General features: G+C 46.4%; 1 protein-coding gene across 1 annotated transcript in view; it reads left to right on the forward strand.

Moving 5' to 3' along the window:
- The first annotated feature begins 762 nt into the window (after nt 1-762).
- Nucleotides 763-15260, forward strand: part of hivep1 (HIVEP zinc finger 1) — a 44920-nt gene continuing 30422 nt past the window's right edge. Inside the window, exon 1 of the mRNA XM_072448311.1 lies at nt 763-872. Within this exon, the coding sequence (XP_072304412.1) occupies nt 833-872 (40 nt within the window). The 5' untranslated portion in view covers nt 763-832. The remainder of the gene's footprint in view (nt 873-15260) is intronic.

Below are 15260 nucleotides of genomic sequence, written 5' to 3' on the forward strand. Positions count from 1 at the left end.
GGTAAGAAAGAAGGAAAGAAAGAATGGATTTTTATCAATGAACTCTGGTGGTGCGTGCGTGATGCGTGCGTGTGCGTGGCCGTGACCGCGGGCTGCTGCGGGCTCCGTTTGCTGTGGCGTTTCCCACACACGAGCATCCGCGACGCTTTGGCTCCTGATTATTCAGTAAAAACGCGATGAGAAAATGCCCCAGAGAAGTTGCGTTGGTGCGTGGCGGGTGCGTGGCGGGTGCGTGTGTTCCTGACGCGTGAAAGGGGCAGTTGTGGCTCTGGACGTCGCGGTAACACTGCGCTTATTGTCGCGGAGAAGCGGAGATAGAAATCAGCATTCAGGACCAGGTCAGAGCTCCTGCAGCAGCTGAGGGTCAGACACAAGCACACTCTTCTGACCACAGAATGTGTTTATGACACGGTTATGACACGTTCATCACACGTTTATGACACGTTTATTACATGGTTATGCCATGTTTATGCCACGATTATTCCACGTTTATGACATTTTTATGACGCGTTTGTGACATGGTTATGCCACGATTATTCCACATTTATGACACGGTTATGACATTTTTATGACGCGTTTATGCCATGTTTACGACACATGTACTACCAGTTTTAGTCCTGGTTTAGTCCTGGTTTAGTCCTGGTTTGGTCCTGGTTTAGTTATACATTTAGTACTTTTTAATACTTGATAATCGTACATATTGTGACGTACACTAAAGCCTCTGTGTCACTTTTGCCCGTCGCAGATGTTTCCTGACTCCGGGACTAAACGCGTGGCGAGGTCCGTCCTTTAACTTTCCCACGATGCAACAGTGAACCAGAGCGGGCCAAAGATGCCGCGGACGAAGCAGAACCACCCCAAGAACCTCAAAGGTAAAAGCGGTTCTGCTTCAGCCGGAACGATCCAAGTGCTTCATTTGTTTGTGTCGGTCGTGTTGACTTTTGAATGAGTGAATGATTCATGATGAGCTGCAGGAAGTGGATCTGGTTTAGTCCCGGTTTAGTCCCGGTCTGGTCCCGGTTTGGTCCCGGTCTGGTCCCGGTTTGGTCCCGGTTTAGTCCTGGTCTGGTCCCGGTTTGGTCCAGGTCTGGTCCCGGTCTGGTCCCGGTTTAGTCCCGGTCTGGTCCCGGTTTAGTCCCGGTCTGGTCCCGGTTTGGTCCCGGTCTGGTCCCGGTTTGGTCCCGGTTTAGTCCCGGTCTGGTCCCGGTTTAGTCCCGGTCTGGTCCCGGTTTAGTCCCGGTCTGGTCCCGGTTTAGTCCCGGTCTGGTCCTGGTTTGGTCTTGGTTTTCACTCAATCCAAACAACACCAAGAAAGTGGCAGATTTTAGTCGTGATTTTTCTTTTTCCGTCTAAATTAGCCTTGATTTAATCTGTTTTTTCTCTCTGTAAAGGTTTTATTTTGACACTAAAAAACAAGGTTTTTGACTTGAAACAAGGTTCATGTTTCAAGTCAAATTTTGACTTGAAACATGAACCTTGTTTTTTTTAATGTAACTGAAACGATCGTGTCAAAGTATTTGAAAATATATTCATGACTTGAATGAATGATTTGAGTGAAAACTCATTTTGGACGGATCGCCTCCTGAACGTGACATTTAAATATTGAATTAAATCTCGTGAAAAGTCCTAAAACGCCTTAAGATGAAGCTGAAACGCATAAAACACCAGCTGCTTTTAATAACCACAGTTATTACACATGAAGTTGATGATTATGATTGTTGGATTATTTGACTTACAACTGCTCAAATACAAAATACGCAAAATACAAACTAGAAAAAGCCTCTTATGTGTTTGTCCAGATCTAAACTACAGTTATCGTTTTTTATGCAGAATAAAACTGTGTGTAAGTTGTGTGTGTATGTTTGTTGTGTGTTTTGTGTGTGTTGTGTGTGTATGTTTGTTGTGTGTTTTGTGTGTGTTTTGTGTGTGTTGTGTGTGTTTTGTGTGTGTTGTGTGTGTGTGTTATGTCTAGTTCTTGTGTTTCCTTCTGCAATTGTGTTGGATGTGATTAATGTTTTACACAGATTTATTATTTAAAAAAAAAAAAACAACAACAACAAAACAAAATGTTCATTTGTAGAGCACAATTCATTCAAAAGACAATTCAAAGTGCTTCACACGACAGGAAAAAAATGCATTAAAATCACAGTTTAAGACATGAAAGAAAAGAGTGCAAAGAAGATCCTTTCAGTCATATGTCCTGACTCTGGCACCAGCAGGAGGCCGGTCCATGTTTAGTCCTGACTCTGGCACCAGCAGGAGGCCGGTCCATGTTTAGTCCTGACTCTGGCACCAGCAGGAGGCCGGTCCATGTTTAGTCCTGACTCTGGCACCAGCAGGAGGCCGGTCCATGTTTAGTCCTGACTCTGGCACCAGCAGGAGGCCGGTCCATGTTTAGTCCTGACTCTGGCACCAGCAGGAGGCCGGCCCATGTTTAGTCCTGACTCTGGCACCAGCAGGAGGCCGGTCCATGTTTAGTCCTGACTCTGGCACCAGCAGGAGGCCGGTCCATGTTTAGTCCTGACTCTGGCACTAGCAGGAGGCCGGCCCATGTTTAGTCCTGACTCTGGCACCAGCAGGAGGCCGGTCCATGTTTAGTCCTGACTCTGGCACCAGCAGGAGGCCGGCCCATGTTTAGTCCTGACTCTGGCACCAGCAGGAGGCCGGTCCACACACTGATCTGTTGGATGCAGTGACAGAGTGAATCCACTGGTCCAGATTCACCTGCGACAGTGAAACATAGATCTGACTCGTCTGCATCAGTGTGACACATTTTCACTTGCTTATCATCTGACCTAACGGCAGCTTGTAGAGGTTGAACAGAAGAGGTCCCAGGACTGACCCTTGGGACACTCCACAGGTCAGGGGCATGTGGTCTGAGACACAAAGTACTTCCTGTCTTCCAGATAGGACCTTAACCAGTTTAGGGCGGGGCCAGTGATGCCCACCCAGTCCTCGAGTCTCTGTAAGAAGATGAGGTCTAGAATCTGTCCAGCTGCCTGTATTTTGGCACTAATTATTGTTGGTCCTTCACCGTTTATAGTAAAATCTCCAACAGTTAGTTCAAAAGAGAACGTAGCCTTGTGGGTTTGGCCTTCTTTTTTTTAATCTCTAGACTCGGCTGGTAATCCAAGTTTAGCTGCGAGTTCAAAAACCTTGCAGACTTTGGTCTTGTAGTCGACATCCAGTTTTTTCAACAAAGTCGAGATGTATTTCTTTTTCTTATCTTCATTTTTAGGCTTATTTGAATTTAGTGACAGGGTTTATTTGAATAGTTGACAACTGTCTCTGCTTCTTGATCTGAGAGTATATAGTTGAAATGGACTAATGGGGTAATGACGGGCGGGGTATTCCGAGACGTGGAAGGACTGGTCTCTGGTCAAAAACTGGCGCATAGCCATATTGACCAGTGCTGGATATGGAGGACGAGAACGATGGCTCAGTTTCTGAGGAGGAGTCCGGTGGTAGAGCTGGAAGACCAAAGGCTGCAGGCAAAGCTATGGCTTCTCTAGCAGCTAAATCAGAGGATATGCTAGCATGTCTTTGTCTTTCTGGACAGTTTCTTCAGACCTTTGAAAGCTGCCGCAGCATGCGCCCCTGGCCAATCATTAGACACAGCTGGATGGATTACTGTATAGTTTACAAACTTCACAGGCTTTTTCATTAACTTTCAAAACTGCATTAATGACATGTGCAGGGCCGGTGCACACAGCTACCAGAATTGCTTGGGTGTTTTCACATAGAGCATGGCTGTACTTCAGCTTGATAACTCCCCCTGCTCCTCTCCACCCAGCAGACACGTCCACTGACTGGAGCTCACATCTCTCAAGTAAATCCTCGTTCGAGCATCAGCAACAGACTGCGGGAGGCGAGGATCGTTCTCAAGGTCTTTATTTGATGAAAACAGGGAAAAACAGGCAAAACAGAAGCATGTTGTTCGTCTCGCAGCTGCGAGCCGACTTCACAAGATTTAACTGCATTTTATAAAGCTGTTGCTTGGGTTTGATAAAATGGCATGACGTCAGCTTTAAGATTGTTTGTACCAGTCCCCAGATTATCAGAAAGTACACAGAAAGTTCATCGTGATCCATATGCAGTAAGATCATTGTGACCCATGATCAATAGGACACAGAAATATAACATAAATGCATGACAAAAATTTGATCAAAATCCACAATTCCCCCTTTTGATCACATCCACATGTAATCACACAAAGAGGCGCCAGACGCAACCTCACAAAATAACAGATCGTACAACCCCAAAAAACATTAAATGTTCAAAAATCAAATTAAATCATTTTATATTTCAGCAAATCAATAAAAGAAAATATTTAATAAAAATAACCCATCATGGACATAAAACGGTGTGAGACAAGAAGCATGGTGGTTGTAGACCAGATTTTCAGGTGTAGGCTTAAGATATGTCAGTCTTGTCATTATCAGAGTCAGATTCTTGATTAACAGAGTAATAGTCAGCGTGTGTCATCAAGGCTAGAACATGTACAGGTTGGTTAGTAAGAGCAGTTGCTTTTTTTCATAGCAGAGGGAGAAAAAAGGCTGCCAAGAAGAGATGCACGCAGAAGCCGAAACCCAGTCCTAGCCCGGGGTATTGGTCGGTACTCCCATTCTGCCATGTATGCAGTTTAGTCTATAACAGACTGCGGGAGGCGTGGATCGTTCTTCTTTCAAGGTCTTTATTTGATGAAAACGGGAATCACAAGATTTAACTGCGTTTTATATAACTGTTGCTTGGGTCTGATAAAATGGCTTGACGATGGCAGGACGTCAGCTTTAAGAATGTTTGTACCAGTCCACAGATACACAGAAAGTTCATCGTGACCCATGATAAATAGGACAAAGAAATATAATATAAATGCATGACAATAATTTGATCAATATCCACATGTCCAACCACAATGATGGCATCACAAGGACTTGTGCTGAAAGAGGAGCTTGACCATCTTCTGCTTGTCTGCATAACATGGGCTCCCAACTGGGGATGACCTGTCGAGACTCCAACAACAGGAGTCTCAACAGGTGCCTTTTAAGGATATGCTGAACTCTGTGTTTGGACTCGGGCCCTGTGAAGGCAGCAGTGTCTGCCTGATATGGTCTGCAATCTCTGATAAAGTCGGGTCTTCTTCAGGAAGCTCCACACGGCTGGTCTGCCTGTTGAGCAAATATTTCGTGAAGACAGTGTTATTTCCATGAGAAGAGTTTCATTTCTCGTGCTAACGTCACAGTCAATCGAGCTGTATTTCTGTGGAGTTTCCACGACTCATGCTCTGACAGTTGATGTCTCCGTTTGCTGCAGTGAAAGGTCGTCTCTCAGTTGCTCGCTTTGCTCTCAGTGAAATGTGCCTTGTCTCTTCAGAAGGCCTTCTGAAGAGAATGGTTGTTGTTGTTGTTGTTGTTGTTGTTGTTGTGGTTGTGGTTTTATGGCGGTTGGCATCCAAGTGTTGCATTAACGCCAGACTTTATTCTTCAGACTTCATTTTCCCGAGTCCGACCGGCTTCATTCCAGGACCTTCCTCTCCTTCTTTGATGTTCGGTGCTTCCGCTGTACAGCTTTATTCTTTAGGCTTGATTCTTTAGGCTTTGATATTTCCACTGACGTCGTTGCTTGGCAGCCGTGCATCTACGAGACTGGGCGAGGACAGGAGACCGCCCCCACCTCCAGTTCTTCACTCTGATCACTCTGATTCCCAACAAGTAGACCTGCGTCACTCCGACTCCCATTTAGCGCCTTTAGCCTGTTTTCTATTTCTGCCCATTCAAGCTCTTTTGTTCCAAGGAATCTCCCTGCAGCTTTAGCAATGATCCTGATCCTTTCAGTTCTCCTCTGAGTTTAAGCAGCACAGTTTATAACATCCACCATAAAGAGCACAAAATCCTCTCTATCCACAACCAAGGTATTCTCATTAGTTCTGGAACCTCTACACTTGGAACCTCCACTCTTGAAACCTTCACACTTCTTGGGAGCCACGCTGGCCCTTCTCATTTCGCCCTGGCTGGGAGCAGCGCTGGCTCCTCTCTCTATATTTACTCTAAACTCGTTACTTGAAACTTTCTTGACTGCATCTGCATAGGATATACCTTGAGAGACCTTTATTTTCTGCACCTCAGCAGCTCTTTTGCTAAACCTGCATCCCCGTAGGCAGAGCTATGTTCTTCCCCACAGTTACAGCACTTCAGTTTTGCACCCACGTCACACTTCCCATACTCATGATCTCCTGCACATTTACCACATCTTTGCCTCCCTCTACAGACCGCTGCAATATGCCCAAAGCGCTGGCACTTAAAGCAACGCAGGGGCGGCGGAACATATGGCCTGACGCTACAGCACATGTACCCAATGAACACCTTACTAGGCAGGCACCTCCCTTCAAGTGTTACCATTACCGACAAGCTGTCACATCTTACCCCAAACCAGGTCACCTTCAAACGCCTAGCGTCCACCACCGTAGCTCCAGTCAAATTCTCCTTAACTTCATCCACAGACGTCGCCGTAGGGACACCTAGGATAACTCCTCTGACCGTGTTTCTTTCAGCATTAGACACAAGAATGTCCTTTCCACCCAGACGTTTAGTTCCAATCGCCTTCCGTTGCTGAGCCGCGTCCTTGCACACGACCAGCAGCGAGCCATCTCTAAGGACACTCGCACTCTTGATCACTCCCACAGCTACAGTTAGGCTCTTTGACAATGTCACTGAATTCCACTCCTTAAAGGATGCACTATCCTGTGCAAGCTTTATGATCACCTTACAGTCTCTGCTCTCACCCCGGATATCAATAGCTTCAGCCTCATCCTGCTGCTCATTCCCAGAACCCTCGGACGAGCTAAGGGACTTTTTACGTTTCCGGGCACGTGCAGGCAGAAAAGGCTGCTCCTCCACGCCGTCCAGAACGTCTTCCATCCCCGATCCACTCTCCTCCGCCATCTCCCGTCTCTCCAGACCGGGTGTTGAGCAAGGTCTCCTCACAGTTGTTTCGCTGTTGTTATTGCATCCAATTGTTGCATTACCGCCAGCGTTTCGTAGTTGTTGTTGTTCCTGCTTTTAATGACGGCTGGCAGTCAACAGCAAAGGTCAATATAGTGTATCCATAGCGACATTAGGCATTATTTTTTCTTTTATGAATCAGCGTTCTTTTTGCCTTTATGAATCCTCTTTGTGACATCAGCATTCTTTTCCTGCTAAATACAAGACGAGGCCGTTACAAGTTTGGCGGTCTCTGAAACAACAACTATTCTAGTCACAAAGACATATCATGACCTCATGGGCTTTGTAACACCAAAAGCAATGGAAGGAGTACTTTTACGGACTACGACAGAGTCTGAGGACAAAGCACTGGAAGTCAAGGCACTGGAAGAAGAACTTTTAGGACTACGACAAAGTCTAAGGAATAAAGTCTGGCGGTAATGCAACACTCGGATGTCAACCGCCATAAAACAACAACAACAACAAGTTTGGCGGTAAAGTCTGGCGGTAATGCAACAATTGGATGCCAACCGCCATAAAACAACAACAACAACAAGTTTATAGAGGTGGGGGGTGTTGGAGACTGAGCCGAGGATGAGGAGCAAGAGGATGTTCTAACGCGCTTTGACTTCATGGGCCTAGAAACGCCAAAGTGATGGAAGAAGGACTTCTAAAGGATAAAACGACAAAGACGTCCCATGACCTCATGGGCTTTGTAAAACAACAAAGACGTCCCATGACCTCATGGGCTTTGTACTTCCAAAGCACCGAACGTCAGAGAGGGAGAGGAAGATGAAGAAGAGTCTCCCTGGAATAAAGCCGGTTGGTCTCTGAAACAACGACTATTCTAGTCACAAAGACATATCGTGACCTCATGGGCTTTGTAACACCAAAAGCAATGGAAGGAGTACTTTTACGGACTCCGAAAAGTCTGAGGAATAAAGTCTGGCAAGTTATGCAACACTCGGACGACGACGACGACGACGACGACGACGACGACGACACGATTCAGAAATTCGAAGACACGAGCAGCAACCGAACCCGAGAGCGTTGAACTATGTCGAAAAGCTGGTGCGACTACACTTTAGAAGACAACGAAGCACTTTACAAAGGCGACTTCAACCTGGAGGAGGAGCTTGGATGGTCGACCGACGAGGAGAACAGACCCTATGCAAAGACCTACAGAGAGTCAAAGGCCCAAAGGAAGGAAAGGAGTCTGTTGAAAGAGAAGCTCAGACAACCAGAGAAGAAGGATCTTTCTAGAGAGCTCAAAATCCCTCAAGAGCAAAACAAGAGGCTCAAAAATGAGCTGAGCATCAAAAACAACAAAGGGGATTCACAGCACAAAATGAAGCAGACGATCGACACTCATAAGACTGAAGTGGACAAACGGGCCAGAGAAACACAGAAGGTCCAAACTGAAGTGGACAAACGGGCCAGAGAAACACAGAAGGTCCAAAGTGAACTGGAAAAGATTCCTTCTTGACAAGTTCAAGAAACTGAAAAAACAGATTGCCGATATTAAAGACAGGGCCAAAAGGGTGAGGCTGAAATGGATGAGATGAAGGCCACTGCTTTGAATCTGTGTGCAGAAGAGCGCCATCTACTGGAGAAGAACAGTGCACAAGAACAAGAACTGAGAAGGGTCGGCTGTGATCCGACCTGTTCGTCCCAGAGCCCTGGAGACGTACAGGTCCTGCAGAGATGAAAGTCTGCAGCCGATCATCTTCTCAGCAGAGGGCGCTGTAGTCTCTGTTTGTCCTTGGCTGTGGCTCCAGCGTACCACACGGTGATGGAGGAGGTGAAGGAGGTGATGAAGGAGGTGATGAAGGAGGTGATGAAGGAGGTGATGGAGGAGGTGATGGAGGAGGTGAGGATGGACTCAATGATGGTCGTGAACTGCACCATCATCTGCGCTGTCACCTTGTCTTTCCTCAGCTGCTGCAGGAAGTACATTCTCTGCTGGACCTTCTTGATGAGGAGCTGATGGTGGCTCCCACTTGAGGTCCTGGTGATGGTGGGCTCCCACTTGAGGTCCTGGTGATGGTGGCTCCCACTTGAGGTCCTGGTGATGGTGGCTCCCACTTGAGGTCCTGGTGATGGTGGCTCCCACTTGAGGTCCTGGTGATGGTGGCCCCCACTTGAGGTCCTGATGATGGTGGCTCCCACTTGAGGTCCTGGTGATGGTGGGCTCCCACTTGAGGTCCTGGTGATGGTGGGCTCCCACTTGAGGTCCTGGTGATGGTGGGCTCCCACTTGAGGTCCTGGTGATGGTGGGCTCCCACTTGAGGTCCTGGTGATGGTGGCTCCCACTTGAGGTCCTGGTGATGGTGGCTCCCACTTGAGGTCCTGATGATGGTGGCTCCCACTTGAGGTCCTGGTGATGGTGGCTCCCACTTGAGGTCCTGATGATGGTGGCTCCCACTTGAGGTCCTGGTGATGGTGGCTCCCACTTGAGGTCCTGGTGATGGTGGTGCTGAGAAAGTGGAGGGAGTCGGTGATGGTGAGGGGGGCCTGGGGGCTAACGTGGATAAAAGTTCAATTCAATTTATTTTTGTAACACCCAAAATCACACCAACGGTTGCCTCTGAGGGCGACAGTGAAAAACGGATTAAGCAATGTCTGTGGGGACGAGGGACGATGTCCCAGAGTCCTCTGTCCTTAGACCCTCCTTCTCGGCCAGGAAAAACTACAAAATCCTCTTTCGGAAAAAGTATAAACCTGGAGGAGTTCCAAAGTGAAGGAGAGATCTGACTCCATCAGACGGACGCGAGAGAAACAGTGGAGCTGGAGCCACTCAGGAGGAGAACCAGCTCATCAGGAGGAGAACCAGCTCATCAGGAGGAGAACCAGCTCATCAGGAGGAGAACCAGCTCATCTGGAGGAGAACCAGCTCATCTGGAGGAGAACCAGTTCTTCAGTATGGGAACCAGTTCTTCAGGAGGAGAACCAGTTCTTCAGGAGGAGAACCAGTTCTTCAGGAGGAGAACCAGTTCTTCCAGGCAGATAAAGAACCGTTCATATGGAGTAGAGATGTTTCTCCGGGAGAGGATCATCTGGATCCACATCATCGATGAGTCTGTTCCACTCTCGACAGGAAGTGAGAGAAGAAGAAGAAAAGACAATAAACAAACACAAGTGAAATTAAATATGAAATATAGTTTGATAGAAAAAGTGTTTATCAGAGGAACGTGCTCAAGCTGCCATACTTCCCCTCTCTCTCTTTCTCTCTTTCTCTCTGTCTCTGTCTCTGTCTCTGTCTCTGTCTCTGTCTCTGTCTCTGTCTCTGTCTCTGTCTCTGTCTCTGTCTCTTTCTCTGTCTCTGTCTCTGTCTCTGTCTCTGTCTCTGTCTCTCTCTCTGTCTCTGTCTCTGTGTGTGTTTCCGGCTCTTTCTTTGTAAACGGAGAGGGAACTTCTCTGTCCTCGGGCGCTGGCTCCGCCTTTTAGCTTTTAGCAACAGTCGCTACAACAAACTCCACGTCCAAACCGGTTCAGGAGGCTGACGCTCGCCTCCGGAGCAGGTTTATGACTCTAATCACTTCAATCTCTCAAACCAAACCAAACTTTATTTGGTGTATTAATACCTGTTGTACATATAAATTATAGTTTTACACCAATCGAGCAGCAAAATTGACAGGAAGTGACATCACACCAGGGAGTCGCGATTGTGACAATAACAAATAATATCACATAAAAGTATAAGTATAAATACAACTAAGTCGCACCCCGGCCAAAACTATGAAAAAAGGTGCCACTTATAGTCCGGAAAATACGGTAATCAGTTTGGCTCTAATGCTACTTTTTGGACATGAATTCAACAAAATAAAGTCTCATATATTTTCCTTTGTCAAATAAAAAAAAGTGTGACATTAGATGAGTTTTGGCCCAGTGTTTGCTGGGTAATTACAAACAGGAAGTGAAAGGATAAACCTTAAAAATGTGCTGTTCTCTCATCACATTTTCATCATTTTTAGGTAAATTCAAAATATATTTATTTGAACCGCATTTTAGTTCAATGAGTCGTCCGACCTGTAGGGGGCGCTTTAAACTCGCAATGCAAACAGATGTAAACATAAAGTAATGTACATAAACTGCTCTCATCTCTCTCGACCAATCACGCTAACGACGTGTGAGAACGACTTAAGCGTTTTTTTAACCATTTTGTACATTTCAAAGTCAGCGACAGTTTGTCTTTATTTTCTCGCTTGATGATTTCTGTCTCAAAGTACTTTCAAGTTTGTTTATTAAATTATTACCGTATTTTCCGGAGTATAAGTTGCACTGAAGTATACGTTTTTAGTGAAATGTATTTCTTAAAATCCAAGACCAAAAACAGACATTTCCTCTTGAAATGCAGTTTAAAATAATAACAGATGAGAGAACATGGTGAATAGGTGTACGTATGTTAACGCTAACACCTTCAGCTACATGACGTATGCTAACGCTAACACCTTCAGCTACATGACGTATGCTAACTCTAACACCTTCAGCTACATGACGTATGCTAACACCTTCAGCTACATGACGTATGCTAACGCTAACACCTTCAGCTACATGACGTATGCTAACGCTAACACCTTCAGCTACATGACGTATGCTAACGCTAACACCTTCAGCTACATGACGTATGCTAACGCTAACACCTTCAGCTACATGACGTATGCTAACGCTAACACCTTCAGCTACATGACGTATGCTAAAGCTAACACCTTCAGCTACATGACGTATGCTAACGCTAACACCTTCAGCTACATGAGGCACAGACAGAACTGTGGTAAGTGTCTGGTATGTTAACGTAACATATGAACAGTTATTCAGATAACTATAGCATAAAGAACATGCTAACAAGTTTAGCAAAGCATCAGATTTACCCCAAATCACTAAATCCACTGAATTCTTCTTCCTCTGTGTCACTTCTAAACAACTCCACAAACTCCAGAGGAAGAGGAAGTGCAGATTCTTCTTCTGCGTCGCTTAGAGCCTAGCGCGCCCTCTTGTGGTCGTCAGTGTGAAAATAATGAATAATATCACATATAAGTTGCTCCGGAGTATAAGTCGCACCCCGGGATAAACTATGAAAAAAGGTGCGACTTATAGTCCGGAAAGTACGGTATTTATTTGAATGGCAAACGCCAAAAGAGACGGCACATTGAGTTTATCGGTCTGCAGTGTCAAACGAGTAGAAATAAAAGGTTAGACTGTTGAAAAAGGCTGAAAATAAGTCGGCGTAATCTTTCAAAATGAGGTAAATAAGTGATATTCCTGCACATTTCTCATGGTTTGCCAAGAATGTTGTCGTAATATCGTCATTGGGACGTTAATATCGCCCACGTTTACGGTTTGTACACCAAATAGCTTTGTATCGTAAGTTTAAAAAAAAGGCTGAAGTTCAAGCAAATAGCTCCGTGTCTCAGTGAAGGTGCTGATGGAGGATCTGGAGCTCGAAAATGTTCCACAAAACGACATAAAAACAAGTCAAATCCCTTGAAACGCCACAAAACCGAGTCAGACCTTTTGTTTTTGGGCGGTTCTCGTGTAAAAAAGAACCCGCCAGGACGACCAAAGACCAAAGTCGGCGGTGAAATCTCTTAAAACGGGAAAGTGTCCGCGCGATGACCTCAAAAGCCACTGTTAAAACACTGAAATGTCGCACATTTATTTGTCCGAACGGCAGAATAAACTCCAGCGTTCTCCATAAATCTTTAATATCAATAAAAGTATCTCGTGATCGTCTCGTAAAAATCTCCACGAGAGACTTTCGCGCCACGTTCCGGGCAAAAAACGGGAAAAGTGACGCGGTGCGGCTTTAAACCACGTCTCGCTTTTGCACGTTCGTTCATTTCCGTTGCGACTGTGTAAATCATGGTTTAAAAGAAGCGAAAGCAGAGGCGCCGCGTGGACAGGAGGGGGCGCCGTCTGCAGCTCGTGCACGTGTGTGCGCGAGGGCGGCGTTACCATGGAAACGCTCTTAGAACGGGGTTTGAGGGAAAGACTTCCAAACCTTTCATGTTCCAGTGAAATGTTGATGTTGTTTCTAAATAAAATAATGTTCTTTATTTTATCACATTTTATAAAGTGCAACAGTTTTATGTAAAAAAAAAAAAAAAAAAAAGGCAGATCCACCAGAAAAATATTAAAACAATTAAACTAATAAAGCCAAAAAAGACGATGCACAATCATAAGTTATAAACAGATTCAATAAATTAAAATGTATCAAAAAATATGATGTAAAAAAACTTTCAAAATGGCTTCTTTTTGTAGAGAATTATTTCAGAAGTTGTGCTTTAAATAATAATAATAATAATAGTAACGCGTCTGGTTCTGAAGATTGTGTTTGTGTCGATTTAATCGTAGTTTGACTTTTGGAGCAGAAGAACTGGAGACGTTTCTGTTCCAGTGACGTTTCTGTAGATGTTAAAATGTTGTGGGCGAATTCAGCTAAAAAAGAAACACCTCATCCTCTCTCTCCCTCTTTCACTCCCTCTCTCACTCTCACTCTCACTCTCACTCCCTCTCTCACTCTCACTCTCACTCTCACTCTCACTCTCACTCTCACTCTCACTCTCACTCTCTCTCACTCTCACTCTCACTCTCACTCTCACTCTCACTCTCACTCTCACTCTCACTCTCACTCTCACTCTCACTCTCACTCTCACTCTCACTCTCACTCTCACTCTCCCTCCCTGACTCTCTCTCTCCCTCCCTGACTCTCTCTCTCCCCATCTCCCACCCTCTCTCCCTCCCCCCTCCCTCTCTCTCTCGCTCTCTCTCCCCCTCCCTCTCTCTCTGCGTGGGCCGTGCACTTTCGTCACGACCCGCACCGTCCAATCGCAGCGCAGCGTGGAGGCGGTCCAATGAGGGTCCGGCGTGCGTGCGAGCGGGACCACCGCGACACGGAGCAGGCTTTCCCTCCGACGCTATTTATAACTCTGTGTCCTGGAGTTCAATGTGAACGGGAAGAGGAGGTCCTGCTGTCGAGGGACGCACCTCGACAGCAGGACCTCCTCCTCCCGATCCCCACCTCCTGAAGACATGTCGGACGTATCGGACGTATCGGACATATCGGACATATCGGACGTGTCGGACGTATCGGACGTGTCGGACGTGTCGGACGTATCGGACGTATCGGACGTATCGGACGTATCGGACGTATCGGACGTATCGGACACAATGTTTGGATTGATTCATGCTCTGTAGAAAGCCTTTTGTTGTCCTGACGCTGATCTGTGTGATTTATGATGCGGTCACTTGGTTTAATCTGTTTTTTTTTACATGTTTTTAAAATGTGACTATGTTTTTAAAATGTGACGTATGTTTTTAAAATGTGACATATGTTTTTAAAATGTGACATATGTTTTTAAAATGTTACATATGTTTTCATAATTCTAGGCGTGAAACAGCTTCTGAACGTCTTTCATCCTTCTTTAGTTTTATACAAAGCTTTTATGACTTATAAATAATAATAATAATAAATGGTTATGGATCCATTCAGCGACTGGTTTATGGTTCATGCCTCCACTTAACCATCCTCTGTGATCTTTTAAAGCTGCGCTGTGGAGCTTTTCTGCTTGTGGTCATGCTTTTGCTAGAATGTTCCACAGTTTGGCATTAGACGTACCCGTCTCCATGGAGACGAGCGGGCGGAGGCACCAGGCCGAGGAAGAGAGAGAATCCTGTTGCGTAAGAGTGACTTCTGCTGTTGCCGCGGGCGACGAGGAAACAAACACCAGCTCAGGGCAAACTGAAACTAAAAACAGGAGCAGCAGAACCACCCGCCTCCTCAGCTCCCCCTCCTCAGCTCCTCAGCTCCTCAGCTCTCCCTCCTCAGCTCCTCAGCTCCTCAGCTCCCCCTCCTCAGCTCCTCCTCCTCAGCTCCCCCTCCTCAGCTCCTCAGCTCCTCAGCTCCCCCTCCTCAGCTCCTCCTCCTCAGCTCCCCCTCCTCAGCTCCTCAGCTCCTCAGCTCCTCAGCTCCTCCTCCTCAGCTCCTCCTCCTCAGCTCCTCCTCCTCAGCTCCCCCTCCTCAGCTCCTCAGCTCCTCAGCTCCCCCTCCTCAGCTCCTCAGCTCCTCAGCTCCTCCTCCTCAGCTCCTCCTCCTCAGCTCCTCCGCTCCTCCTCCTCCGCTCCTCCTCCTCAGCTCCTCCTCCTCAGCTCCTCCTCCTCCGCTCCTCCTCCTCAGCTCCCCCTCCTCAGCTCCTCCTCCTCTGCTCCTCCTCCTCAGCTCCTCCTCCTCAGCTCCTCCTCCTCAGCTCCATTGATGCGTCACCTTTAAGTCCACATAAC

This window comes from Eucyclogobius newberryi, unplaced genomic scaffold (genome assembly GCF_026437365.1).
Source record: "Eucyclogobius newberryi isolate DKJ021-1_F unplaced genomic scaffold, fEucNew1.0.hap1 SCAF_16, whole genome shotgun sequence".
In the NCBI taxonomy this organism is placed as follows: Eukaryota; Metazoa; Chordata; class Actinopteri; order Gobiiformes; family Gobiidae; genus Eucyclogobius; species Eucyclogobius newberryi.